The following is a 25,867-nucleotide window of genomic DNA, read 5'->3' on the forward strand; positions in this document are numbered from 1 at the left end:
CGTACATCGCTAAAAAGGCAAGTTGAAGTGAAAGTGAACCCATTTAAAAATGGTGTGCTATCCATAATTCATGTTCATTACACAAATCCCATTTAGAAATGACGAAGCGGAACCGTTGGGACTCGGACTCCGACTCGGGCGACGAGCGCGTCTCCCGGCGCAAGACGAAACCCTCCAGCGACAACAAGCACGTCACCTGCTTCGCTGACGTTTCCACTTCAAATGGCAACGCTTCCGACGTCTCAGACCATCCTACAGGCGAAGAAATCGCAGCTCCAAATGAGACCCCGAGGCACAATTTCTACCTTTCAGGCTGCCGTAGCGTCGACTGCTACGCGCGCATCGGCAAGATCGACGAAGGAACGTACGGCGTCGTGTCAAAAGCTCGGGACAAGGAGACGGGCGACGTGGTGGCGCTCAAACAGGTCAAAATGAGCGCCGACGTCAGCCAGGAAGGCTTCCCCATCACGGCACTGCGGGAGACCAACGTGCTGCTGTCTCTGGACCACCCAAACATCGTCCAAGTGCGGGAGATGGTGGTGGGATCTACACCCGACAAGATCTACATGGTCATGGACTACGCGGAGAACGACCTGAAGAACGTCATGCAGACCAAGATGAAGGCTCCGTGGCTGCAGAGCGAGGTCAAGTACCTCCTGCACTCGCTGCTGAGTGCGGTGGCCTATATGCACGACCGCTGGTACATCCACCGGGATCTCAAGACTAGTAACTTGCTGTACGATGCGCGTGGGGTGCTCAAGGTCTGCGACTTTGGACTGGCGAGGAAGTACGGCTCGCCTCTCAGAACGTACACGCAGCTGGTGGTGACGCTGTGGTACCGGTCGCCGGAGTTGCTGCTTGGTGCGAAGAAGTACTCCACGGCGGTGGATATATGGTCGGTGGGGTGCATTTTCGCCGAGATGCTGCTGATGAAGCCGCTGTTTACCGGACGCGGAGAGCTGGACCAGACAGATCAGATCTTCAAGCTGCTAGGAGCGCCGAATGAGGAGAACTGGCCTGGTGTTGATGACGACGTGCCTGATGCAAATGTGAGTGTGCGTGGGAAATGGCCGAGACATTCTCGGCTGCGGGATAAGTTTCCACTCGCTGCCACGTTCTCGGGTAGCGGGTGCTCGCTGTCGAAGGCAGGGTTCGACTTGTTGAGTCGAATGCTTGCTCTTAGCCCGAGCAAGAGAATTTCAGCGAAGGACGCCCTAGCGCATGAATATTTTCAAGAGTCCCCTCCGCCGAAGCAGCAGGAGTTAATGCCAACATTCCCTGCATAGACACAACAATAGATAGGCGGCGTGGGCTTCACGACGTCACGTGTTACTTCTTCACTCACCACTGTTCAACTTACCTTACTACTTAAGGCTGAAGTAGTTGTGCTTCCTTCCTGCTAGAAGCAGTCAATATGCTACACTTGTCCACATGCGGCACCACCACCATCGCTGAGGAAGTCCACGTAAGCTTGGTTCTCGAACCGACTCGGTAGGAAAGCGTCCACGTGGTTAGCGAGTCCGCAACCTTCCAGCTTCTCGCCCATGACATGTGAGGCGAGCAAGTGCCCTGACGCCGCGCTCGACATTAGGCCAACTCCTGACATGGCGGACTGCAGGAAGATGCCACCGATAGTACTCGGTGCTGGTCCAATGAGTGGTAAATTGTCGAGTGTCTTGCAGTAGTACCCTCCGCTCACGTAGAATGAGTCGCGCGCTTCAGGCCGCGTCAGATACGACTTCACCTGCGGGAACATTCTCGATAATCCGCGGACACAGACTTCTGGGAATCTACAGCATCGCAGCAGTTAGCTTCACGGCATCTTCTAGTAAGACGAAGCAGCTTACCTCCGATCAATGACTTCTTCGACAGGGTAGTGGGCACGCACAGGCTCGATATCGTAAGTCCAGACTGCCATCATCTTGTCTCCATTGTACGGGCGCACATGAACTCCTCCTGGGTATTCCTCTAGCATGCGAGCTGCGGAAGGATCCGCCATGATCTCCTTGCGATCTTCATCCGAAATCTGCAGCAACGGTGAACCCACAGGCAGGTCAGTTTCATATGAACATCCACCCTATATCTCCACGCTGCAGTAGACATTCAACGCACCTCTAGCTTACCCATCGGGTCAGAATCAAACGTTAGCGGCATTGTCGGTGGCAACACATGGTCAATATCATCGACGATAGCACGGCAGTGCAGTTCATTGATAATGGGCACATTGTAGCTCGACATATCCTTCTGTTTGAGCATATCCAGCGTTCTCTCGAACAGCGGCCCCGTTGCGAACACGACGTTCGGTGTCGACACCTCCATCGTCTCCCCATTGTGCATAGCCACCTTGACGCCACTCACGTTGCCACCCGTAGCCGAGAAGTCCGTGACCTTGCCCTGCAGCACCCCAGCCTTCGGGCAGTACTCCACAGCCTTCGTGAGCTCGTAGTTGGCCACTTTAACGGGGTTCAGCGACCCGCAGCGACGCACATGCAACGCTGCAAGAGCGTTCGAGTGTTTCAGATTGGGGAACGCAGCCGTAACGTTGTCAATGCCCACGAGCAGGTCGCTCCCGTCCAGATCGTACTGCATCTCCTCCGTGGAGAACCGGTAGCCGCTCAGCTTGTCGCCGGGCTCATGAACACGCAGCTCCCCACCGCCATGACGCTCGAGGTTCTTGGCCAGCTGCTTGAGCTGCTCCATCTTGTCGGCATCCCGCGTCACGAACAGGTATCCGTTGCGGTTCAGCCCCAGCGCGTTGTTGGTCCGCTTGCAGATGTTGTCCATCTCGTCGATGGAGTGCACCACGAGCTCCCTCATGGGCGTCTCGGCCTCGCTCGGGAACCAGTTGCGGTAGCTGAAGGACCCGTTGGCGCTGGTGAGCGACATGGGGGGCAGCGCGTCCACCAGCAGTGGCTTGAAGCCCGGGTTGCGCGCGTTCAGCCGCGCCAAGTGGTAGAACGCCGAGCAGCCTGCCACGCCCGCGCCGACGATCACCACGTCCGCCGAGCACTTGCGCAGCATCTCGTCCGATTGAGCCTCTTCCGGGGAATTGCCAACTGACACCCGACCCCACGTGGCGCTCTCCGAGGTGATGCGCGTGAACGGCCATTGTACTTCAACGTGGCCACGGAGGTCATCCCATCCGATTGATGCATGCACTGCTGCGCAACGATACGGCGCCGGCTACATGACGCGGCTTCTGTCACTACGGAAGGTGTTGACGACATGGAAGGCAGTGAACGAACGCGCGCGCGACAAGATGGCAAAAGGTACTAGTAGTGTTGAGTGTTTGTTTCAGATGAACATGGCGACGACAGCGTCATGGCGGCTGCAGCTTTGCGAACACAGACAGCTACGAGGTGTCTTACAGTTTGCTGGCCGCGTCCACGGCGTGGCTCGTGGCGAATTCGAGGCCCTTGCTGACGCTGTCCTGCGGCGAGATGTTGTGCTCGATCTGGCCCACCTTGCCGCCGGGGAGCACGATCACGTGCGAGCGCTCCACGCGCGTGCCGTCGTTGATGGAGCTGCCGAAGTAGCCGATGAGCTGGTGCTTGGGGTCCGACAGGAACGTGTACTTGTACTTCTGCGACTCCTTCCAGGCCAGCAGCTCGGCGGGGGTGTCCGCGCCCAGTCCGTACACATCGAAGCCGGCGGCGTTGATCGCCTCCAGGTTGTCGTTGTAGCCGCAGGCCTGCGTGGTGCAGCCCGGGGTGTCGGCCTTGGGGTACATGAAGAAGATGGCGCCGCGCGTCTTGAACAGGTCCTGCACCTTGACCGACGCCGACGCGTCCGTCTGCAGCTCGGCGTCGAACGCGATGGTGTTGCCCACGGCGAACTTGTCGGCGTCCGTGGGCTCCTCCTCCTTGGCGGGCTCCTCAATCTTGGCACCGTTCTCCTTGACGAAGGCGACGGCGCGGCTGACGCTGTCCGCGGGCGACACCTTGGCCTGGATGTCCCCGACGACGCCGCCCTTGAGGATGACGACGTGCGAGCGCTGCACCTTCTTGCCGGGCAGCGAGCTGCCAAAGTACGAGATGAGCTGGTGCTCAGGGTCACTCAGCAGGTCGAAGGGCAGGCTCTGCTTGGCCTTCCAGTTGCTCAGCGACTTGGGCGAGTCGCCGCTGAGCCCGTAGACCGCGAAGCCCGCGTCCTGGATGGCCTGGATGTTGTCCCGGAAGCCTGCAGGTACAGTAGGTAGAGAGAGGACACACCATGCCACGTAACGTGAGCTTTACTGGGCGTTGAACAAGAGCAAATCCCGCCCAAGATCTTTCCACGGGGGACGCACCGCAGGCCTGCTTGGTGCAGCCGGGCGTGTTGGCGCGCGGGTACATGAAGAAAACGACGCCCTGCTCGCGGAAGGTGTCGAGGAAGGCCACGTCCTTGTCGTCCTGGTTGCGCAGCGTCACGGCCTTCGTGGCGCTCTGGCCCACGGCCAGGTCGCTCTTGGCCGCGGCCTTGGGCGTCGAGGCCTTCTTGGCCGGGCGCTTGGACGCGTCGCTGGCGGCCGCGCGCTTCTGCGGCAGCTCGGCGGCGGCGGGGGGCGAGCCCGAGGACGTGCGGCTGCGTGTGGACACCATGGGGGCTGCGGAGAGAGGAAGACGGAGGGGGCTGGCTTGGCCGCGTAGCAGTAGCTCTTCGAATGCTGGTCAGCCTCGGATCGCCGAGATTCCGTGGAGGTTGCAGGAAGGTACACTGACGATGTGCTTCAACCACCGATCCCACTGTGTGGGCCACGCCACGGAACCTCCAGCTCGGAATGGGAGCCTGCTCAATGGAATGGGTACACACCACTTCAACACCCCATGGGAGGGATAGGCAAGATGCAGTCACCGATTGCGGAGCACAACTGGCATGTCCTTCAGCGTCCTTGTGCTATCTCCGCAACGACATCTGGGGCGACGTGAAATCTCACGATGTGCGCGCCGCGACAGCAGCCGTAGTGAGTCGTGAGAGTAAGGCAATAACGTTGGCAGGCTCCCAGGAGCTCCCGCAACACATTTCTCTGGACTGTAGCGTCTTGCTGTCACTTCGCAACCCACTCGTCGACCCCGACAGGACCAGCCAGCTTTGCAGCAAGCTGTTGTTATTCTTCCCGCGTCCGATCATGCGTCGAAGTTTTGTTCTGGTGGCAATGGCGGTGGTTTTCGTCACCAACACCAACGCTCTTTCGGCAGCCAAGGAGGGCCACCAGGCCACGGATGTGATGGTGGGTCTACGTCGCTCGTCACCAACGCCCCAGAGGGCACTGCGAGCGGACAATGACAACAATGCAGCACGCGAAGAGGTCGAAGACGCCGAGAAGAGAAGATTGCTGGATAAAATGTACAAGTGAGATGGTGGCTTGAGAATGGAAAGTCCGACGATTTCGTCAGGAGTGCACTGAAGCTGAAGGGGCTGAAAGGAGACGCTCTCAAGAATCATGAGAACTATCGCTACTATGCATTTTTCGCTAAGAAGTCTGAAGAGTACCTGCTGAATCGGTGGGTTCGACACAGTACCACCACGTACCGAGCATGGGAAAGTTGGGATTCCAGAAGATTATCAAGGCAGATGACCTTCCACGGATCAAACATACCGGTCAGTTCAGAGTCTACAGGCAGTACGTGAACAACTTTGATGACAACGTGCTCCAGACGATGAAATCGGGCTATGACCCCCCACGGGTGATGGTTAGCAGAGGGGCCACCGATGCAGAGATGACTGCGAAAACGCAGATCATGGTCGAAGCTGGGAGATCGGACGCCTACGCTAAGTTAGCGTTGGGAATGACCGAGGTCCATGACCCGATGAAGGTGTTGAAGGGATCAGCACTTGAGGGGCACACGGACTTCAAGTACTTCCTGCAGTTTCTGAGGGGACAGGAGCCGGTGATGCTCGAGGAGCTAGCGAGGCTCAAGAAACTGGTAACGCTTTCGAAAAACCAGCGACAGGCACAACGAGAGATGCTGAATGATCTGGCACTGATCAAGAAATATGCCGAAGGGCGGGACAGGTAGGTTCCTGTTCAGTCAGGGTATAAGTTTACGCGGTGGATTGATGTTTCCTAAGAGAATGCGTTGTGCTCGTTTTTAATCGACCGAACAGATTAATAAATCCTTGCCATTTACCAAAGTACTGCATGTGTAAATGGGAAAATCGAGGTGGAACCCTAAACGTGCGTAGCGTCGACGTTAGTGACGCCGTCTCTTGCGGTAGTAGCAGTAGAGGATGAGAACTGTCATAAATCCAGTATTGAAAGCAGTTGAACTCTTGAGATAAAAATCTATAGTGTCTTGGTAAGAAAGATGAACTTATCTTGTTGTTTTCGAATGTGTACCGCTAGGACAAGGTCATCGGAAATGTATCACAGACGGACTTCACGTACATCCTGCTCTTCCTCAGGTAAAGGAAAGTGGTTATGGACAAGGAGCTAAAACTAAAAAGCTGTCTAAAAGCTAACAAAGGGGGTGAAATGAGACTTTTGTCTACAGTGGTACTAATCGACAATATGCCTAGCGAAAATGTACTTGTAACTAACAACCTGCAAGCCCTCGGCATTTACCAAAATACACCACATCACGTGCATCAACGGGAAAGTGAGGCCAAAACTTTACGTGAACAGGGTTTACCTGTTCTGTACTGTACGTGTGCATACAGGAAACTAATAGATTCACGCATATTTTTCTTTTGTCCATGCTTACCTTTGCCGATGGCATTGTCCTAGCAGTATGCAAAATGTCAAGATGTGCTACTTTATTTCTCTTGATTTTTATCGCAAGAGCTTTCAAACGTGTAATACGTCGTTATCGCAATATTCTGCTGATACCACGTTACAACATTAACGCTCTTACAGGAAGACCAGTCCAAGCGCGCGATGACCCCGTTGCTCTCTGGCCGCAGGCGACTACGAGGCGACAACGATGTCGAAACATCGAACCCACAAAACCTACAAGTACTACAAGTATTTCGTCAGGAAGTCCGAAGATTTCCTCGATGTCACCACACCCAAGCCACCCAAGCCTCTGGTCGACAATCCAATGAAACGAGATATTAATACTGCTGCAACCGGATTTTGCAAGTGATTTCAAGATGTACCTGTTGCTGTGGTACATGGTGTGACGCACATAGTAATATGTGTACCACGCCACTTTCCGCTGAGCAGCGTCAGAGCAACGACGTCACCGGATTCGTCCAGCGCACGGCGCTCCGCAGCTCTGATTAGCTTGGCATGAGTTGCAGAGAAGAACCCATGGCAACATGATTGCAGCGGCAGAGTTGATTGCCTTCCGCCGCGATTTGGCGCTCGACTTGAGAGTCAAGTTGAGACCCGAGCACGACGGCATTCTCCGAAAAGCCCCCAAGCGCGCACAGCACCTCAAGCCTCGTCCCGTCGAGACCTTCGCCGTCCACGCCAGCTCAGTCCACCCACCACCATGCAGCTGCTCGACTCCTTCATCTCGGCCTTCATGAACGCCCCGCAGGTGGACGGCCGCAACGCGCGCGTGCCCGTGGACCTCAGCGTCACCTCCAAGAAGGCGCGCGCCCGCGTGCACGCCAAGCAGAACAGTGGCGCCTACTGCGCGTGCGTGCCGCAGCTGCCCGTGACGGCCTCGTGCAGGTAAACCTTCGAGGGACAAGCGATCAAGCTGTCAGCCTGGCGAACTTCCTGCAGTAATTGACGAGCATCAAGTCCTAGAAGCTGCACCAAGACCTCGCGACGGTTGCCTGACTCCCAGAATCTCCAGCTATGCGCCGCCCCGCGTCGCATGGCGTCTATTTACCCATCAGCCAGAGTCTACGTCCTAGACTTCATCTAAATCGTATTGTAATTTTGCTCCTACTTCGTTGTTCGTGTTAGACAAGCAAACTTGGTTTTGAGCGAGGAAAACAGCGGCTCATTCGTATTCTTTTGTGAAATTGGTGCGTTGTGCCCGACAGAACACACATTACGCTATGGGATCGAGCATTTGGCAGCGCGTGGGTAAGGCAACTTCAAGTTGCCCAAGCTCAGATGCGACGAGACGACAGTCTCAGTTGGCGAGGACAGGGTAGGTCGCAGCCGTGGCGACGCCACAGAGGTTGTCCTTCTGCGAGATCTTGACGTAGCCGTCCTCACCCCAATGAGTGCTCCACGAGTTCTTCACCTGTAGGTGCAGGAACAAAATTGGTGAGGTCAAAGGGGAGTCCAAGTGTCCATCGACTTAGGTCATGCTCTTACCAGCGTGTACTTTTGGCCGCTGTGCGTGGTCACGCCCACCGCTAGCACCGAGTGGTCCAGGCTGTCCAGGTCGCTCTTGCAGCCGATGTCGTCGTAGTACCCGCCACCATAGAAGTAGAAAGACGGGAGCGTCGCATCGATCGACACGGACAACGGCCCAATCGTGGCCAGCGCGTCGTTGAGGGCCTCCACGCTTGTCACGTTCACGAAGCCCGTCATGCGCCCGATGGCGTTGTCGATGTTGAAGTGGCAATAGTCAGGAGCGTTTCGGTACGCTCCGTACGTCGCAGTGGTCTCGAGTCCACCGTTGGCCATGATCCACTCGTACGCTTGATAATCCAGGCCTCCGTTGCATGCGTTGTTACCGTAGTCCCATCTGCATTCAACAAGCTTTTCGTTAAACATCACACACAGGCATCCAAGTTATGATGAACGTACGAGCAGTCAAGAAGGTTTTGCTGCGACATATTGTAGAGCTTCTTCTGTTGGGCAAACAACGCGCCCTCCAGCGCGCCTGTAGTGCTGAGCAAAACAAATGGACAAATGAAGGGGGGGGGGGGTTAGAATGCCGAAGACGCCAATATGTGTGACGGTATCTTACCCAAACGTCCAGCACGATCCACAGGCACCTTGATCTTTCACGGGTGTAACAGCTCCTTTTGTTCGCCAGTCCATGTCTCCCGGGTCCTCAAAACTCGAAAGCTCATGCACCGCCATAGCTCCGTTGTCCTTAGCACGCTTAACTCGCGACGGGCGATGCAGCTTCAAACGCTCTTCGTGCGTAAGGTCGGCGAACCGGTTCACTTCAAGGTGATACGAGTGTCCCTGTTACGCGTGCCACGCAGAAGTCAGAATACACAGCTCAAGCAACGCTACGCTGTCACAACACCTTGTACCTTGCGGTTCTCGGCGTTGATGAAGCGGCGGTTGTGATGGAACGTCGCCATGCGATCAACAGCTTCAGCTTCGTCATTGTAGACCTTTTCGTGTGCAGACGAGAAGTCGTCGAAAATCTCTTTCTTCCGGGTGGAACCTTCCGGCATGAGCAGGTGGATCTATGGTAACACAAAGAAACAGATTGCTTCAATCAACACACCAACCATATACAACTACCCCAGTAGCGTAGTTAAACTTACGTCTTCCTTGGGGTTGTGTGACGGACCTCCATCATCGCCAGGCATCTCGGTGCAGTTCATCGAGTCAGGCAACGACGAGAACACGTTCTCGTTCACAGGCCCTTCACGCACGTAGATGTAGTCCAGGAAGTACTCGTCAATGTGACTGCCCCCCAGCATCCCATTGCGGCCCACATAGTGGAAGCGCACGGGGCGCTCCGTCTTCTGGTCCACGTAGAGCGTGTACTCGCCCAGCAACCCATCCTCCGTGGGTTCATGGAGCTTGGTGACGAACTTCCAGCTGAAGCACGGGCGACCTTCCACCAGGAACACGCCGTGCTGCGGCTCAAAGAGCGTCATGTTGGGGAAGATGTGCTGCAGGGGCTCTGAGCCAGACTTGAAGCACTTGCGCTCGCGGATGACCGGGATGATCTGGTAGCTGGCCCCACTGGTGTTGTAGATGTACACGTCGGTGCCTCCGTAGTAGCTCAGCTTTTGCAGGCCCTTGGCCTCGTCCACGTGGACGTACAGGGGCTCCACCATGTCGATGTACGGCATGTTGAAGGTGACACTGGCCTCGTACTGCGTCGGGAAGACCGGGCGCTTGGTGGGGGCCAGGTGGTTGGCGTCCTCCACTGCGCGCAGGATGGCCAGCACGGCGATGAAGCTGAGGATGCCCGTGGTCAGGGCGATGATGGCGCACCAGATGCGGCGCGACTTGCTGCGCTGGCGGCGGAGCGCGGCGTTCTCGTGGTGCTCCAGGCGATGGTACTCGGCGTCGGAGGCTGCAGAATCATGAGAGAGCCAACTTCAAGTCAATAAAAGTCCGTGACGCAGGGGGAGGATTGCGGCGTGCAGGGTATGGATCGAAAGAGGAAAGAGAGAGGGTTGGTACCGGGGAGCAGGCTCTCCGAGGCGCTGGCCTCCAGGTCCTCCGTGGGGAGCGTCGTCTTGGACTTCTTCTTGCCCATGCTCGTCTCTCTTGGTCTCCTTCTTCGATGTAAGATCGCTGGCTTCAATACTCGTTTTTCAGCCAGTCGCATGCCTGGAATAGCAGTTACAATGCGTGATTGGATGAAAAGTTTGTATCGGAGTTTCATACAGCACCGCGTGCTATTGACAACCAACCCCATGATCCGGAATGTGCTGCGTCCGGCGCTGCGGCGCGCGCCTGCCGCCCAGCTGGGCGTGCGAAGCATGAGCTCCGAGACCTCGCGCTTCGACCGCGCGGCCAAGCTTGAGGACGAGAGCGTCATGCAGCACCTGGTGTGCCCCATCTCCAAGTATCCGCTGCGCTACGACGCCGAGCGCGGCAGCCTCGTGTGCGACGAGATCAACGTCGAGTACCCGATCTGGCGGGGCGTCCCGCTGCTGGTGCCCTCTGAAGGACGCATCATCGGCTCGAGCAACGGCGGCGACCACGAGTAGAGCAGAACGGGGAGGGCGCGAGCGAGAATATAGTGCTTTGTTAGGGAGTTCTGTACGCTTGATCGATCGTTGTTTCTTTTACAAGGAAGCTGAAGGCTCGTGCAGCGTTTCGAGGCGGGGTTGCTGGCTGGGGATGGCGCTATATCTACTGGGTTGCCAGCTCCGGGCGAGGCTGTCTATGGGTAGGCGTCACCGCGCTCGGCGGCCTTGTGCTGCTTTATTCTCTCTACGCACCAGGCTTAGTACTTGTGGCGTGCCGATCGCCGCGGATTGCGGCGCACAGGGGCGCTCGCGGGCTCCTTCCGCCGCCCCCTGGAGCGGGAGATCGGCGTGCTAAACTCTTCGTCGATGCGTTCGAGTTCCATGCCCTCCAGCTCCTCCGTCGCAGGCGACATGGGCTGATCGGAGTCTGAGTGTGCTGCTATCTCGAGACGCGAGTCGGTCGCCGGCTCGCGCACAAACTGATACCGCTTGGGAGTCTCTAGGACGGCGGGCATGTCGGCGTCAGGGGGTGGCGTCGTCGCCTGCTGCACGGTTCGGTTCTCTGGAATATCGCTCGCTGCTGCTTCAGTCTCCCGAGATCCAACTGGGGAACCCTCGTCCTGCATGTTATCCGTGTTGCGCGGCTTCAGCGACAAATCTAAGCACAGGGACAGCGTTAGTGTCAACATATTTGCTCAAAACCAAGGGCAATGTCAACACCTCACCATCCGTTGAGCCTGCAGCTTTCGGGGCGGGAGGTGCCAGAGATGTGGAAGCAAAGGTAGGATTGATCTTGGAACGAACTGGGGGCGTACCAAGCGGACGACGATCTACAGATACGGAATATTGTGGTTCCGTTAGCATTAATGACTCGTATTAGCGTTGTCAAAAAGAACTCGAACCAATGAATTAGTTTTTCTTACCGCCAAACGGGGAGACAAGAGGCTGCAACGGAGTAGATGGAGTACTGGAAGCCTTCGCCGGTGACGATCCAAAGTCTAGGGATTGGCGGGCAATTCCACGCGAGACACTAGAAGGGGCCGTGTCAATGGGCTTCGGTCGAGTTAGAGCGTGTAGAGCAGAGTCTGGGCTTGAGTCGATTGATCCGATAGAGACGTCACCGGCGCGAGCTTTCCCCTTTCCTTTTCCTTTAGTCGGAGTTGGGGTCTTCTGGCCTGATACGAACTGTGCAGGCGAGTCAATAGACCGTGTCGTGACACTAGATCCCTGCCGGCCCGAAAAAATTCCGGGAGAGTAGTCGAACTCGCCTGTTTCCGCAATATCCTGGAAATGTGTCAAGTGGTCGGTCTGCGCCGAAACAAAAGCGCTTCCGACTGAGGTAACGTCTTTCTCCTCGGTATGAATCTCAAGGTCCGTTCGCATCGGTTCCGCAGGCGTGGGTGCTGACGGTGCAGAAGTCTCGGAATCGGAAATGTCCTCCATCTCTTCAGTCTCCAATAGTGCTGGTTTGGCAGGCTGCTGACGTTGCCGACCTCCCATTCGAACATGGGAGTTCCTACTTCTGTGAGGGTACGACTTCGCAGGAGGCTCTGCGCACATATTCGAGAGCAAAGATGCTCGGATGCGCAAGCTTGGCTGGTTCAACGCAGCCATCGCAATTTCAGTGTCGCCACGAGACGTAGCACGAATCATCGCCAGGTGCTCGTGGTGGACATCCCAGGCCTGCTCATACTTATTACGGAGGATGTAGTACATCACAAGGAAGTCTACCCTTTGATGTTTTCATCCCGCAGGACGTCTTCTTCCTCGATAACGTTACTCTCCATCATGTACGTGTGGAAGAGTTTCTCCTCTGCAGGCAGAAGCGTGACGCCCTGAACCAGCTCTTTCAAACGATGGCTCTTCATCAGCCAGTTGAACAGCAAGCCTAGCAGTTCCGGTCGCTTCTGGCTGCGAATCAACGACAGAGCCCGTTCCCACAAGTCCAGCTCGAGAGAAATAACAACAACCAGCTCCGTCGCTGCAGGCGGAGACTGATCAAGCTCCACTCCAAAAGTGTTCCACACTTTCCACGCCACTAGACTCTCGCCACGGTGAACCAGCGTCTCCAACAAGTGGAGGATTAAGTCAGCCTCCAAATCGTACTTTTGGTGGAGGTGCATCGCGCTGGACTGCTGCAGCAAGGTAATGGCACTTTCATATATAGCAGCCACTTGATCGTCTCCCGATGTTTTCATCACAACAGCGTTCTCCACCAGCCACAGCGCCAGTAACGTAAGCTTCATATCATCACGAACGTTCAGCTGTGCAGCTAGGGAATCTGCCAGCGATCGCATTTTCTTCGCAATCCGTGCTCCACTCTGCGTATGCTGCTTCCATACACTCAGATAAGCCCTGTCCAAACAGAAATACAGTAGCAGCGCCACCTGTACACGGAAGTATCCCTCAATAGGCTCACGGTCAACCTCGTCGCCGTAAAATTGAACGACATCTTCCTGAATACTGGACGTTCGCAAGAGCTCCAGCAACTGGCCCAATTGGGTTGGCGGGCAACTGCCGCCAAGGTCGCCCAATGAAATGCTCGCGCTCTTCATCACGTGCTCGATCAAAAGCATCGGCTCTTTCAAACCACTCACGGACGACAGGTTGTTGCCGTAAATCTCCTCAAACTGCTCTCGGTACGTAACGCGCAGCGATCTCGCCTGGCTGTAAAAAGAGTTGTAGACCTCTCCATCGGCACTCACTCCATTCTCATGGAGCCACAGCATGCAATTGCACGCGCACGCCACACTTTGGGTGCGCGCGAGCAGCTGCAACAAGTTCTGGATGCCTGCAGTGGTGAGACGCATGAGCTCGGTCTCGTTCAGCACGTTGCCATCGGCATCCACGCCGTTGGAGCTGTACGCGGCCTGTCGAGAGCCTTCCTTCAGCCTCTCCGTGAGAGCAATCAGGATCATGCGCAGCCCATTGAGCTGCCTGAGTTCCCCCTCCACAGCCTCCGCCTTGGCCGTCCGCGGGGACTCGCGGCCGCTGTACTGCTGCTCGTTCACCATCTCGTTCACGTCCTGCTCGATGGACTCGAGGCGGCGGCGCGCCCACTGCTGCACTGCGATTGGCTCCTTCAGCACGTAGTTCTTGACGCCAGCGAAGGCGCCTTCGGGCTGCAGCGCCTGCGTCTCCTCGGCGCGGATGTAGGCCACCACCAGGTGCGCCAGGCCGCTCTTGAGGCACACGTCGAAGAGCGCGCTGCGCTGCACGAGGTGCTGTGCACCGGCCTGGCCTGCGTGCAGCGACGCGTCCACGTTGGCGCGACGGAAGACGCCCGATACGGAGAAAAACTCGAAGGTCTCGGCGGGCTCCACGAACGGCTGCCAGCCGAACTCAGCGAAGCGCTCGAACACCTGCGCGCAGAGAGAGACAAGAAGAGACGTTAGCGGTGCGGAGAGGGCACGGAGGAGGTGCGCGCGCAGCGGCGGAGACCCACCGGCAGGAGCATCATTCTCTCCCCTCCAACGCGGCTTGTGCGCCAAGAGGCTCCCGCGCGTGAATGAGGCACACAAGGCGATTGGATAATAAGAAAAACCTAGGAAAGGGAATAGTGTGCTGAAAAGATTGCAAACATGAAATAACGTAGGTGCAGCTTCAACCCACACGTTGCAGTGCGTCAAGTCCACCACGGCGAGCTTCCTGCGGTGAAAGCAGGGCATTGTACTTGCGGTGGCAAGCAATTGAGCCTAGCGCGAGCGATAAATAAGCGCAGATATTCTATTACTTTCCTATGGTAATAAATGACGGGAGCGCGACGACTTTATCGTGTCGCCGCGTGGGTGTTTAGCAGAAGGTGTGTCTGTCTGTGGCCGCGTTGATTTCGTGGGCGACGTGATGGGCGGCGCCGTCGTCGAGGCTGGCGCGGGCCGTGGGCTCCTCGCGGCACATGGGGCAGTGCGTGTTGCCCTGCAGCCACTCGAGCAGGCACTCCTCGTGGAAGGCGTGTGTGCACGGCAGCTTGACCACGTTCATGCCGGCGCACTCCTCGTCGTCCCACTCGCCGAGGCAGATGCTGCAGCACTCGCTGGTGCTGACGCCCTCGACGCTCTCAAGCAGGTTGCTGCGCGAGTCCACGACCACGTCCTCCAGCGACAGCACGGCCAGCTTGAGCTTGGTCTCGCTCTCGATCTGCTTGTCCGGGTACTCGAGGAAGTCGCGCAGGATCGCGTAGAGCGCGACGAGCTGCTTGGCTTCGAGCGTGAGGGCGGCCTCGCAGCTGGCGGCGACGTCGGTCGCCATGGGGATGCTGGCGATGACCTTGACCAGCGACTGCACGAAGGTCTCGAGCGCCGCCCTGCGCTCGGCGATGATCACGTTGTTGTCGCAGCGGAAGTGGCGGCGCGGGAAGGCGGCCTCGAGCGACTTGTCCAGCACGAGCAGCGGCCCGGGGGCGGGCACACCGCCGAGCTGCTGCTTGTACTGCTTGAGGAACTTGCGCAGCTGCTGGCGCACGGCGTAGAACTCGGAGTAGCGCTTGGCGATGCTCCACTTGTTGCGCGTGCTGCGGAACGAGATGTCCATGTGGTACATGGTGGCGGGCGCGGCCACGCCGCCGGCCAGCGCCACCTGCGTGCTGATGTTGAGCGAGTTCTTGGCAGTCTCGTACACGCGCTGCAGGCGCTGGGACTGAATGCTCGGGCCCGACATGGCGTGGCGAGAGTTGAAGTTGGATTTGAAGGCTAAGGCAGCAGATAGCTTGAGCGCTGCGCGTTGGTTTGCCGAATGAGCTCTCGCTGTCGCAGTGCGCGCCGACCGCGGAGAAAGGATGTGCCGTCGGGAAGCGAAGCTTTCCTTGTGGCTGGCGCGGGGTGGACTTGGCGGCAGCCTCTATGCACGCGCGATGGATGGGTGGCGTAATGGGGCAGCGTAATACGGCAACAGGCGCTGTCGCAGCAAAGTATATATCGCCTGCAAGGTGGGCAGGCAGATGCCCCTGCTGCTGTTTCGGAACTGAAGACGAGCTCGCCTGCCGCAGGATCGCCAGAGTATCAATAGCTCTAACCAGATGTGTGTGTATCGTATTTTGGGCCGTTCTGGTCGCCATCGCCGCCTTCTGGCAACGCTGCGGCTCGGTTATCAGTGCTGGAAGGCGGGTGGTACTACTCGCTGCGATACGTTGACAGCCCCCGCCATATCGCAGCAGCCCCGCACCATCGATGAAAGAAAGCCATCACCTCTGCTCTGCTGGGTTCTGCGTCTCTCCCCCGAAGGCTGGGCCAGCAAGCGAGCGGAGACCAATGAAAGGCAACAAACAACCCGCTCGCGGCAACTCGCAGCGGCAACGTGCAGCGGCAACAAGTTCGGAGCCGCGAAACGGCCGATGAGTCGAACCGCGATCTAGAAGTAGTATATCGCTTCAGACGCCTTCTAGTCGAGCCCAAGTCGGCGCGGCCCGCGTTGCAAAGCTTCAGGAGCGCGCCGTAAACGCTCGCCGCCACTTCAACGTGGCGTCGCCGGCGCGCGGTGGACACAAGTGGATATTATCGCTGCCTTGCGGGGCAAAGCTGCTGGTGAGGCTTACCATGTCATGCCTCGCCACGGCTTGCCTTGCGTTGCTGCCTGGTGCATGTTGACCCGAGCTGGCGTCTATGCAGCCGCTCATCCGCCGAAACGTCTCTCTTGGATCTACAGTATCCATGGGTGATGTCGCGTGATGTGTCCGCCACACCACATGCTACCTTCGCGCGACACGCGATATGCTACGCGTCCCAATTAGGACTGCCACGATACAACGAGAGCGGAAGCACCATGAACAAGTACGTGTCTCCTCGCTGCGCAGCTCGGGGCGCCGAGCGAGTGCTCCGAGTGCAGCGCTAGGTAGTACTTCACCCTACTGACGGTTGACTTTCTCGTGCTTGTGCGTGTCCTGCAGCGACGAGATGGACACGGCGCTGATGGTGTTTGTGAACTGCCTGGGGGCGGTCATTATGGTCTCCGTGGTGGGCTTCCACTACCTCACGGCCAAGCCCAAGGACGCCGAGCTGTAAGGAAGATAAGACGGAGTTGAAGCAGGTGCGTGCGCTGCGTGTGCTGGCTGTTGCGCGGCAGCGAGGGTTGCAGTTTTGTCGATGACTAACATCTCTCGAGGACGTGCGTGTGTCTATCTCTCTTTGTTTATAGTTGCGCCACCCTCGTTGGAGCGGCACGGATAAAGCTGTTCCATACGTGTCGAAGGTTAGACTGCGTAACGGGGTTCTCCGAGAACGGCATTGAGGGCGCGTGCTAGCGAGGTGTTTCTTGAGGCAGCGACAAGCTCGTCGACGGCTTTGTGGGCAGTTGTTCTGCATGTATTAACGTTGAAATACCTTTTCTACTAAACCACCGCTTCTGTTTCTGGGCTTCTTCCTCTGCCCTCCCCACACTGCAACTTGCAGGATTGCCGAGTTCGGCCTGCCAGTTCTGCATCACAAAAAATGTTTCGATGATGTACGCGATTTTCTGGCGGTATAGTAAAACCAAGACATCGCGCAATTTTTACAGCGGTCCTTTGGCTCGACTTCAACAGCAGTCCCCACTTCCGCAGCAGTCGTTGACACCATGAGCTCCGGCCGCATCCGAGTGCTGTGCGAGCGTATCATGAGCCGCGGCTACGAGCCGCGCGTGGCGCGACTCATGGAGAACGTCAAGTCTACGGTGCGCGCGCAGCCGGGCTTCCTCTCCATCGAGACGTACGCGCAGGTGGACGACCACACCAAGTACGTCGTCTTCTCCGAGGTAAACGGTCGCACTGTACATGTAGATGAACTCTGTCGAGCGCTGCGTGGTCTAACCCGCTCGCTGTGTGTGTTGCAGTGGGAGTCCAAGAAGGACTTCGATACGTGGCTGGCCAGCAAGGAGTTCCAGGAGTGCACGCAGCAGATCAACGAGCTGCTGGACGTCCCGGGACTGCACATGCGCATCTTCAAGATCCCCAAGGACGACGTGTTCCTCCTCTGAGCAGCGGGACATGAAGACGCCCCGCGGCCAACATTGATACTACTCAGATGACTAGAAGAGCATTGCATTGCAGTCTACATTGCACGTCTGCTTGACACATTTGTTCCCTGCTTTTCGATCATGGTCTTCTTTTCTTGCCTCTCTCTGCAGCGGCCACATCTTGTAACGTCTAGAAGCTCGTTGCTTTGGCTAAAGCACACGCTCGCGAAAGCCCCTGCAGTAGTCAAAATTGAGGGCTGAAGCCACTGTACACCCTTCGTCCACTTGGGCTGTTCGACGTCGCCGTTCCCCTACGAAGACTTGTCCGCGTCCGTCTTGCAGCTCTTAATAAAACTCTTTATCCGATCCACTGTCTCCCGCACCGACTTGGTAAACGAATGCGGCTTGCTGTCCGGGTCCTCACCCTTCTCCGCGCGCTCGTTCTCCTCCTTCAAAAACTCCTCCATGAGTTCCTCCTGGCGCGCTGACAGGTTCCTACAGTAGCACAAAATGTTAGCACGGCGAACCCCAAAGTCATCTTTCCGTAACAAATAGCAGGTACGTACTTGGGAATGCAAACCTGCAGGTTCACTAGCTGCGAGCCGCGGCGGTTCGAGTTGAGCTCCTTGATACCCTTGCCACGCATCTGCAGGACCGTGTCGGGCTGTGTTCCGCGCGGGATCTTCATCTCCACCTCGCCCGTCAAGGTAGGCACCACAATCGTGCCTCCCAACACCGCCTGCGCGACCGAAATGGGGACATCCACCAGCACATCCGTTTTACGACGCTTGAAGAACGGGTCCGGCAGCACGTGGATGCCCACATAGAGGTGTCCCGAAGGCCCACCGCGCTGGCCAGGCTCGCCCTGGTGCGCCAGACGCAGGTTCATGCCCTGATCCACACCCTCCGGGATCTTCACCTCGACCGTGCGCGGCTTCTTGACCGTGCCCTTGCCGCGGCACTTGCCGCACGGAGACTCGATAATGGATCCCTCGCCCTGGCAACGGCGGCACGGCGTCTCCACGGCAAAGAAGCCCTGCTGCATGATCTGCACGCCGGAGCCGTTGCACGTCGGGCAGGTCTTCTTCTTGGTCCCAGGCTTGGCGCCCGATCCGTCGCACGAGTCACACTCGACGTTGGCCGTGATGTTCAGGTCGCGCGTCGTTCCCTTGACCGCCTCCATGAAGTTGAGCGTGATGTCCACCTGGATGTCGGCGCCGCGCTGCGGCTGGTTGGCGCTGCGGCGCGCACGGCCACCGAAGCCCTGGCCGCCGAAGAACTCCCCGAAGATGTCCTCGAAGCCCTGTCCGTGGAAGCCTCCGCCGCCACCGAAGCCCGCCTGCTCGTCCACGCCGGCGTGGCCGTAGGCGTCGTACTTCTGGCGCTTATCGTCGTCGCCCAGGATCTCCCAGGCCTCGGTGGCCTCCGCGAACTTCTTGGCGGCGTCCGGGTCCGCCTTGTTGGTGTCCGGGTGGTACTTCTTGGCCATCTGGTAGTACTTCTTCTTGATGTCGTTCTTGCTGGCGTCGCGCGAGACGCCCAGCACGTCGTAGAAGTCGCGCTTCGTGGGCTCCATCGCAGCGCGCGTGCTGTGGAACGGCGCGCAGCGCTCCAGAAGCTGCAGCGAAGGCGCACCAAGCGCCAGCGTCGTTGGCCGCCGCGCCTGCGCCCGCGGCGCGCACCGCCGCCGAGCGAAGCAGCACCGTTCGCAAGGCCATGGGCACCAAGCGACTCAGCAGATTGGGGAATGGCGCCGCGATCGTGTGGCCGTCAGTTTTCAAATTAAATATTACATATCGAGTAGTTAAATATATTTAAAAACCGATTTCACAATTATTTTCCGCGTCCTATTCGGTATTCTACGTTAAATATCCTGTCATACATAGGTAAGTATCCGATCGCAGGATTAGCTAAATATCAGTCAATCTATCAGTAAATTAACCAACCAAATGTCTAATTTTTCTCAATAGCTGAATAAGATCGGCAGGATTGTGCCAATAGTTGGTATCAGACGATCAGCATCCACCCACGGTACAAGCGGCGCTGTCACACCCACGCGAAACCCCTGGATTATTTTGCAAAAGATCGAGGCCTAGCAGTGGGTCATCATCCAAAGTACAGAAAAATCCGATCAGTATAGAAAGACCCATCAGTAGTGCCCGCTCATTTTGCGTTCACAAGCAACATGCCTCCAGTAGCATCGTGAGCTCGGCTAATGGGCTCCGTATCTACTGCCTCACTTGGCGCAAAAACCTTCGCCGCCAAAACCCAAGCCGTCGACTTTGCAGCTGCAGTTGCACCCGCAAGACCCACGAACCTGTAAGTCGTTAATGATTGCTTAATTAAATAAGTGCTATCCTGACCGCTCGTCTACTAGTGCAAATGGCGGAGGCAGGGGAGATCGAAAGTGTTGAAGCCTGCTTGGAGCGCCGGCGGGAGGAGATTGCCAAGGCCGCAGACAGCCTTGGCAAGCCTGCATGGAGAACACGACGACTGAAGCTTATCTTCTCTGATGAGGTGCGGAGTTTTGAAGACGCGGGGCTGGTACAGGAAGGGATTGAGCGTGCCGACGAGATCGTTATTCCAATCAAGCACAAGACGTACCACACTAACAACCCGGAGGACGTACACCTGGTGGAGAGACGTATTACTATTTTATTATATTATTATGTTTCGAACACAGGTCTAACGTCTTCCGTTGTCCGTAACATTTTCCTATGTCTGTCAGGTATACATTATCTCGGTGTGTATGAAGGGACAATGATATGCACCACCAAGAAGCGCAATATCGACGCTCCAGATCGGCGCGGGACGAGTACCACAGCAACGAGACGGTTATTGCCAAGTCTGGGTGCAGTCTCGCGACGGAGCGTCCCACACGGTTTTCGACACTGCTTCGGGGCACAGATGGCTACGCCAAGTTCGCGGCCAAGAAGCCGATTCGCGTGGAGTACGTTGTGGAGGGGTGCACTCCCTGTCACACGCTGAAGGCGTTGGAGGCAAGATTGCACGCGAGGATGAAGGAGTTTTCGTTGGGGGCATCGTACAACGGGTCTACTCACTTAGAATTATTTTACAGTGACGGGCCAGTCGACGACAACAGCCAGCCCTCGCAATTGTTTTTGGAGGAAGCCATGGAGTACACGGCCGAGGTTTGGGTGACGGCGTTCACCACGTACGTAGCGACCTTCAGTCGCACCGGACCTCGAACCACGAGCGCTCTCCTGCCCAATCACACCCGGGGAGTTTCGCCAAGCACTTCGCCGTCTCAACAACCGGCGCGCTTCCGGCCCCGATGACATCCCCGGTGAACTACTCAAGTATGGGGCAGATGCACTTGCACCCTGTCTCTCTGAGATCATCAACAGCAGCTTTGCCCGCGGTGAACCTCTCGACCTTGGAGCAGGCACATTACTCTGCCTACCCAAGCCGAACAAGCCCCGAGGCAAATGCTCAACTCTCCGCCCAATTGTCCTTCTAAACACTATCCGCAAAGCAATCTCGGTCATTGTACTGAACGGCATCGCCGCAGCCGTCGACACATTCCTGTCGCCGCGGTTTGGCTGGTGGTTGCGCCACGATGAAGGCTTGCATGACCGAATCCATTGTGCGCGTCAGTATGAAATAGAGGAGAACGTTAGGAGAGTTTAGTGTAAATATCTGCTGCTAAAATCAAGTAGCCAAGAGCCGACGCACTGCCGCGAGCCGGTTGGCAACCTCGTCATCCTACTAGCAAGTAAGACGGCCGAGGACTTGGGCGGCGGTGGTCGGCATCTTGCTGGTGGAGTATTGAGAAATGAGGCTCAATCGAGCTGGTCTTGTGCCGCGAGTGGCTCATCAGTAACTGGCTGGTATTTTGCGAAAGTTACGCACTTTTAGATAAGGCTGTCTCGTAACAGATAACTACAGGAAAATATGGATAAACCACTATCATATTATATTTTTCTGAGTTTCCCTATGCAAGACAGCTGCATACAAAAATTTTGTTTTTGAGACCGCGGCAAACAAAAAGATGCTTAGCCACCAATTGGAGTTATCGAGATAATCGCGTCCACTCAAAATTCGTACATAACCAGACATAAAAATTAAAAGTTAAAAACACTCGCAGGTGGCAAAAAACATCTCTAATTCGATTGTTTTTTACACGAGCGTTCCGACAATATACAATACGCTAAAATTGAAGAAAGATTTAGGTCACATGCTCCAAATAAAGTCCCGGATTTCGGGGGTCCGGAAATGGAGATTTTTTTTTTCGACCGATGTAACTCCACGAGTTCTAATCATTTTATAACGATCAGTAGCTAAAAAGAAGCACAAGACAGAGTTCTTTCGATTCATGCGGTTAAATCGCGATTCGTACTTAGGTTCGTAAGCATTTTTTTGTTTGACGCGGTCTCAAATGAAAGAGTTAGGTTAATACCGCATCTTATAATAATTATGGCAGTTTATCCATAAACGGGAGCTATTCGCGCCCTGCAGTATTGTCTCGTAAATAACATTGGTATCCACGATAGACTCTCGTAATTTACGAAAAACTTTGTTTTTTAACCTGTGGTCTTTTGTTCATGGCAGCAGCTCAGCAAACGCCAAATATACGTGCAAGCGCCTACACGGACAGCATTTTTTCGATCCCTGCATTAACGAGGAACGTGCGCAATGCCCATTTTTCCTAAACACATTGATTTGTACAAAAAACTATCGAAAAAAACAGATCTTCATGGTTATTTTGCACCGCTCTCACTTCCCGATACGTTTGCGTTTACTAGCTGAGCTAGTTTGCATTTCCCCGGTGAAGCTCCGCAGTGGTGAAGTTGTTGGCGGTCAGTAGGCCATCGGCACGGGGTGGAAGGAGGTTGGTAGACCAAAACTGTTTGCAACCACGACGTGTCCGAAGTGCCGGCGCAAGTTGAACGTCACAGGGCCTCAAGAAGCATCTTGCAAAGAAGTCTAGGTATGATCGTCACTGCATCGTCGCTCGTGCTGCTGGCCGGAAGGAGTCTCGCCGCGTTGCGAGCAAAAGCTACTATGCGCGGAAATACATGTTTCCGAGCAAATGGAATATTGCTCGCTGCACTTTAATGGTTAACGAGAGAGTATGTCTGCGACGAGGTTGTTCTTTGAGAATATTGCTGCGTCCCAAGTTGATATTTTAACCTAGTCCTACAAAAGTGAGTGCTTCTTGCACGAGAAACGAGTGAGTGGACTTCCACTCACATAAGATAATTTCTCGCCAATGGATGTTAGGCTAGATAGGTGATTGGTGGAAAAAAGCGAAATCTGCGACGTGTGAGAACCGTTACGGCGAGCGCGAAACGACGCGAGACATTGAAGACTTGCTGTTGCAGTGCCAGTGATAGATAGTCTTGAGGTGAGGGCGGCATGTCGGAGGCGACGGACGCTGAGCAGCAAGAGCTGGCGGGCGTGGAGACGGGAGGGAAGGGCGTCTTTGAGCCCGCGCTGGACGACGGGCAGCAAGGCGAAGACGACGAGCAGGCGGACGCCTTGGACCCCCAGGAAGATGACGACAGCGACGAGGACGATGAAAGTGACAGCGATGAGGACGAAGACGAGGACGAGGACCCGACTCGGACGATCGTAGACATGGGGCGCCACGAGCGCATGCAGCGCATCCAGAAGGTTCTGTACGAGCAGCTCGTGGGCAACGACGAGCGCGTGTCGCTCGAGCTGCGAGAGAAGGAGGAGGAGCTCCGTCGCGCCAAGGCTGCGCGAGAAGACGTCGGTGTTGCGCTGTATGGAGTGCAGCAGCAACTTGCACAGCTGCAGGTAGCGCTGGAAGGCGCGCACCGACGCCTCACCACGTTGCACGATGAACGATTCACGAGCGAAGATAAGCTGGACGAGTGGAAGGCGAGCGCGGAGGAGAAGAAGCTGGCGGTGGAGCGCCGTCGAGCGCACATGCACAAAACGCAAGCCGAGCTGGACTCGTTGAGCGCAACGTTGCGACAGGTGGAGAAGTATAATGAGGAGATGAAGCACGAAATCGCTCGCACGCAGCGTGCCGCAGAGAAGGCAGAAGAATCGATGACTGTTGCGGAGAAGGACAAGGTGAAGCAAGATCTGTACATTGACCGTTTGAACGAGCAGGTGAAGACACTGCAGGAGCAATTAGCTGCCAACGCGTCACAACTCAAGACACAGCGGATGGAGACTCAAGCTGCCGAGGAGACCCTGCGTGAGGCTGCTGCACAGATGGAAGCTGTTGCCTTTGAGAAGAAGCAGCTACTGCAGCAGTGGAAGAGCGCGCTCATTGGTATGCAACAGCGCGATACTGCCCTGCAGGCCACTCAAACAGCCATCTCCAAAGTGGGCGAGGACGAACTCGCGCTGAGTGCCGAGCTGCGTGGCTACAAAATATCAATTGAAAAGGCTCAACAGGCTCATGAAACGCTGATTGCCACTATTGAGCGCTTTAACGCGGAATTGCGCTTTGTGGAGGAGCAAACAGAAAACTTGCGAGCAGAGCACGAGCGGCTCGCAGCGCGTCATGAATTATTAGCTAAATCGCTGAAGCAAACTGAAGCTCAGGTCTCCTCTGCTGCCGCTGAGGGGAAGAAAATGGAGTCGGAAGCAGCTCAGGTGGCCCAGCATTTGGAGACGACACAGCGAGAGCGACACTTGCTGGAAGATGAAATCGCGGCAGAGAAGAACGATCAAACTACTGTGCACAAGGCAGCGCACAATCTCACCAAAGAGACCCAGCGACTTGTCACGCGTGTGCACGAGAAAGAAGTGGAACTGGCTAACTTGCAGAATGAGATGGCTCGAGTGGGTGTTGATGCTCTCAACGTACAGAATCATACCGCTCAACTTGCAGAAGCCCAGCGAGCCCTGGTCGAGGAACTCAAACGTGACGACCAACGAGTCGAGCGTGCCGAGCTGGAGATTCGACAGCGTAACGATGAAATTGAGAAGAAGATGTTGCGTCTGGATCGACTTAACAAAAAGTACGAGCAGCTAGTGAGCAAGATGGAAGATGCAGACACCGGTCCGCTGGAGGCAACGATAAAAAATCTTGTGCGTGAAACCAAACTTGGTAGGGAAGAGAATGTGTCGAAGCAGAAACAGTGGCTCAACACGCAGACGGCTCTAGTACATGCAGCGAGTGAGGCTCAGGAGCTAAGTGAGCGCAACCAGGAACGAAAAAGCAAGACAAGTGTCCTGGAGCAGAAACAACTGCGGCTACAGCATGAGCTGCAAGAAATGCAACGCGAGCTTCGAGAGCTCTCGAATGGCATTGCATCATTGCACGCCGACACAGGAAGGCTGAACGATCTCATCGCTCGACAAGGTTCACGCCATGATGAGCTGCTGAACAGTAATCACTCGCTAGAGCTGGAGTTTGCCAGCGAATTGCGAGAGCTCGAAGCCACATCGGTGGCCATGGAAGCTCGGGCGGCTACGTTGCGCCAGGAGAAACAAGATCTGCTCGACCGAGTCGTAGAAGTGGAGCGACAACTCATGCTCTGGGAGAAGAAAATTCAGCTCGAGAAGGAGACTCAAGCTGCTCTAGACCCTGAAGTCGGCCAGGCAGAGGCACGAAGTATGGAAAAGGAGATCCATCGTATGCGTTTACGTCTAGAAGCGTTGCAGCGCAGTCAAGAGCAAATGCTGCAAGACATGGAGCAAGCTGTCCACAAACGTGATCTCATCGCGCTGCGTGGCCGAAGTAAGAAGGAGCAGGAAGCGGAGCTCACTTTTGCAGCGCTTACAGCTAAAGTGTCCACGTTACAGAATCAGCTCCGCAAAAGCGAGCGTGATGCTGCACGTCTCGACAAAAGCATTCGCACACAACTTGTTGCTGGTGAAGATGTATCCTTTCAACTGGAAAAGGCTTCGGCTGAGCTCAAGGTTGACGAAGAGCGCGGGCTCTCTCTCCAGCGAGCGATTAACGCCGCGCTCTACGATAAACAGCGATACATCGACGCTGCAGCTCGCAAGTTGCGTATGATTAAGCGGTTCGACTCACTTTGCCGTGGAGTGACCACTGGTCCCGCAAATGAAGCCCAAGCAACGGAAGCTTTAGAGAAAGCGAAAGAGGGCATTGAAAAGGTTCGTGCCATAGTTGCAATGCTTCAGAAACAAAATCCTCACTTGGCTGAGGTGCTTCCTCGCGTGTTGTTGCTCGCCGAAGATCCTCCACCACTGGATAAATAATGCCTGGCAACTTCTTTTTCGTTAAATATGTTTTCATCCCCGT

The 25,867-nt window shown here is 56.0% G+C and overlaps 12 protein-coding genes across 13 annotated transcripts; 5 read left to right on the forward strand and 7 right to left on the reverse strand.

Moving 5' to 3' along the window:
- Window positions 1-98: 98 nt before the first annotated feature.
- IUM83_08888 (CMGC/CDK protein kinase) lies at window positions 99-1,286 on the forward strand (the record flags this gene model as incomplete). The annotated part of the gene is made up of 1 exon (XM_067933285.1): window positions 99-1,286. The coding sequence occupies one exon, from the start codon at window positions 99-101 to the stop codon at window positions 1,284-1,286; it is 1,188 nt and encodes a 395-aa protein (XP_067780953.1).
- Window positions 1,287-1,417: 131 nt separating this feature from the next.
- Window positions 1,418-3,021, reverse strand: IUM83_08889 (putative oxidoreductase; the record flags this gene model as incomplete). Its single annotated transcript, XM_067933286.1, has 3 exons — window positions 1,418-1,790; window positions 1,848-2,026; window positions 2,113-3,021. 3 exons carry the CDS (start codon window positions 3,019-3,021, stop codon window positions 1,418-1,420), a joined length of 1,461 nt encoding a protein of 486 aa, XP_067780991.1.
- A 343-nt stretch (window positions 3,022-3,364) lies between these two features.
- On the reverse strand, window positions 3,365-4,580 carry IUM83_08890 (putative AhpC/TSA family Redoxin; the record flags this gene model as incomplete). The annotated part of the gene is made up of 2 exons (XM_067933287.1): window positions 3,365-4,179; window positions 4,289-4,580. 2 exons carry the CDS (start codon window positions 4,578-4,580, stop codon window positions 3,365-3,367), a joined length of 1,107 nt encoding a protein of 368 aa, XP_067781143.1.
- Window positions 4,581-5,516: 936 nt separating this feature from the next.
- Window positions 5,517-6,388, forward strand: IUM83_08891 (putative secreted RxLR effector peptide protein; the record flags this gene model as incomplete). Of its 2 annotated transcripts, XM_067933289.1 has the most annotated exons (2): window positions 5,517-5,906; window positions 6,326-6,388. In XM_067933289.1, the coding sequence occupies 2 exons, from the start codon at window positions 5,517-5,519 to the stop codon at window positions 6,386-6,388; spliced, it is 453 nt and encodes a 150-aa protein (XP_067781095.1). The 2 variants fall into 2 exon arrangements, with proteins under 2 accessions (XP_067781095.1, XP_067781094.1); XM_067933288.1 differs by lacking the exon at window positions 6,326-6,388 and having other exon boundaries at window positions 5,517-5,999.
- A 1,624-nt stretch (window positions 6,389-8,012) lies between these two features.
- Window positions 8,013-10,286, reverse strand: IUM83_08892 (putative cathepsin, cysteine protease family C01A; the record flags this gene model as incomplete). Its single annotated transcript, XM_067933290.1, has 7 exons — window positions 8,013-8,126; window positions 8,201-8,576; window positions 8,639-8,722; window positions 8,802-9,025; window positions 9,097-9,255; window positions 9,337-10,100; window positions 10,211-10,286. The coding sequence occupies 7 exons, from the start codon at window positions 10,284-10,286 to the stop codon at window positions 8,013-8,015; spliced, it is 1,797 nt and encodes a 598-aa protein (XP_067781046.1).
- A 160-nt stretch (window positions 10,287-10,446) lies between these two features.
- IUM83_08893 (Protein preY, mitochondrial) lies at window positions 10,447-10,743 on the forward strand (the record flags this gene model as incomplete). Its single annotated transcript, XM_067933291.1, has 1 exon — window positions 10,447-10,743. The coding sequence occupies one exon, from the start codon at window positions 10,447-10,449 to the stop codon at window positions 10,741-10,743; it is 297 nt and encodes a 98-aa protein (XP_067781096.1).
- A 239-nt stretch (window positions 10,744-10,982) lies between these two features.
- On the reverse strand, window positions 10,983-12,225 carry IUM83_08894 (cysteine protease family; the record flags this gene model as incomplete). The annotated part of the gene is made up of 3 exons (XM_067933292.1): window positions 10,983-11,383; window positions 11,451-11,555; window positions 11,649-12,225. The coding sequence occupies 3 exons, from the start codon at window positions 12,223-12,225 to the stop codon at window positions 10,983-10,985; spliced, it is 1,083 nt and encodes a 360-aa protein (XP_067781093.1).
- Window positions 12,226-12,452: 227 nt separating this feature from the next.
- IUM83_08895 (cysteine protease family) lies at window positions 12,453-14,185 on the reverse strand (the record flags this gene model as incomplete). The annotated part of the gene is made up of 2 exons (XM_067933293.1): window positions 12,453-14,087; window positions 14,171-14,185. The coding sequence occupies 2 exons, from the start codon at window positions 14,183-14,185 to the stop codon at window positions 12,453-12,455; spliced, it is 1,650 nt and encodes a 549-aa protein (XP_067780972.1).
- Window positions 14,186-14,517: 332 nt separating this feature from the next.
- IUM83_08896 (Kazal-like serine protease inhibitor domain and phox-like domain-containing protein) lies at window positions 14,518-15,381 on the reverse strand (the record flags this gene model as incomplete). Its single annotated transcript, XM_067933294.1, has 1 exon — window positions 14,518-15,381. One exon carries the CDS (start codon window positions 15,379-15,381, stop codon window positions 14,518-14,520), a length of 864 nt encoding a protein of 287 aa, XP_067780974.1.
- Window positions 15,382-17,271: 1,890 nt separating this feature from the next.
- Window positions 17,272-17,670, forward strand: IUM83_08897 (putative monooxygenase; the record flags this gene model as incomplete). The annotated part of the gene is made up of 2 exons (XM_067933295.1): window positions 17,272-17,448; window positions 17,527-17,670. 2 exons carry the CDS (start codon window positions 17,272-17,274, stop codon window positions 17,668-17,670), a joined length of 321 nt encoding a protein of 106 aa, XP_067780973.1.
- A 290-nt stretch (window positions 17,671-17,960) lies between these two features.
- On the reverse strand, window positions 17,961-19,367 carry IUM83_08898 (chaperone DnaJ; the record flags this gene model as incomplete). Its single annotated transcript, XM_067933296.1, has 3 exons — window positions 17,961-18,144; window positions 18,216-19,267; window positions 19,332-19,367. 3 exons carry the CDS (start codon window positions 19,365-19,367, stop codon window positions 17,961-17,963), a joined length of 1,272 nt encoding a protein of 423 aa, XP_067781098.1.
- A 3,661-nt stretch (window positions 19,368-23,028) lies between these two features.
- IUM83_08899 (Coiled-coil domain-containing protein 40) lies at window positions 23,029-25,824 on the forward strand (the record flags this gene model as incomplete). Its single annotated transcript, XM_067933297.1, has 1 exon — window positions 23,029-25,824. The coding sequence occupies one exon, from the start codon at window positions 23,029-23,031 to the stop codon at window positions 25,822-25,824; it is 2,796 nt and encodes a 931-aa protein (XP_067781097.1).
- Between the last annotated feature and the right edge of the window lie 43 nt (window positions 25,825-25,867).

Source organism: Phytophthora cinnamomi (genome assembly GCF_018691715.1).
Source record: "Phytophthora cinnamomi strain GKB4 chromosome Unknown Contig120, whole genome shotgun sequence".
Taxonomy (NCBI): Eukaryota; Oomycota; class Peronosporomycetes; order Peronosporales; family Peronosporaceae; genus Phytophthora; species Phytophthora cinnamomi.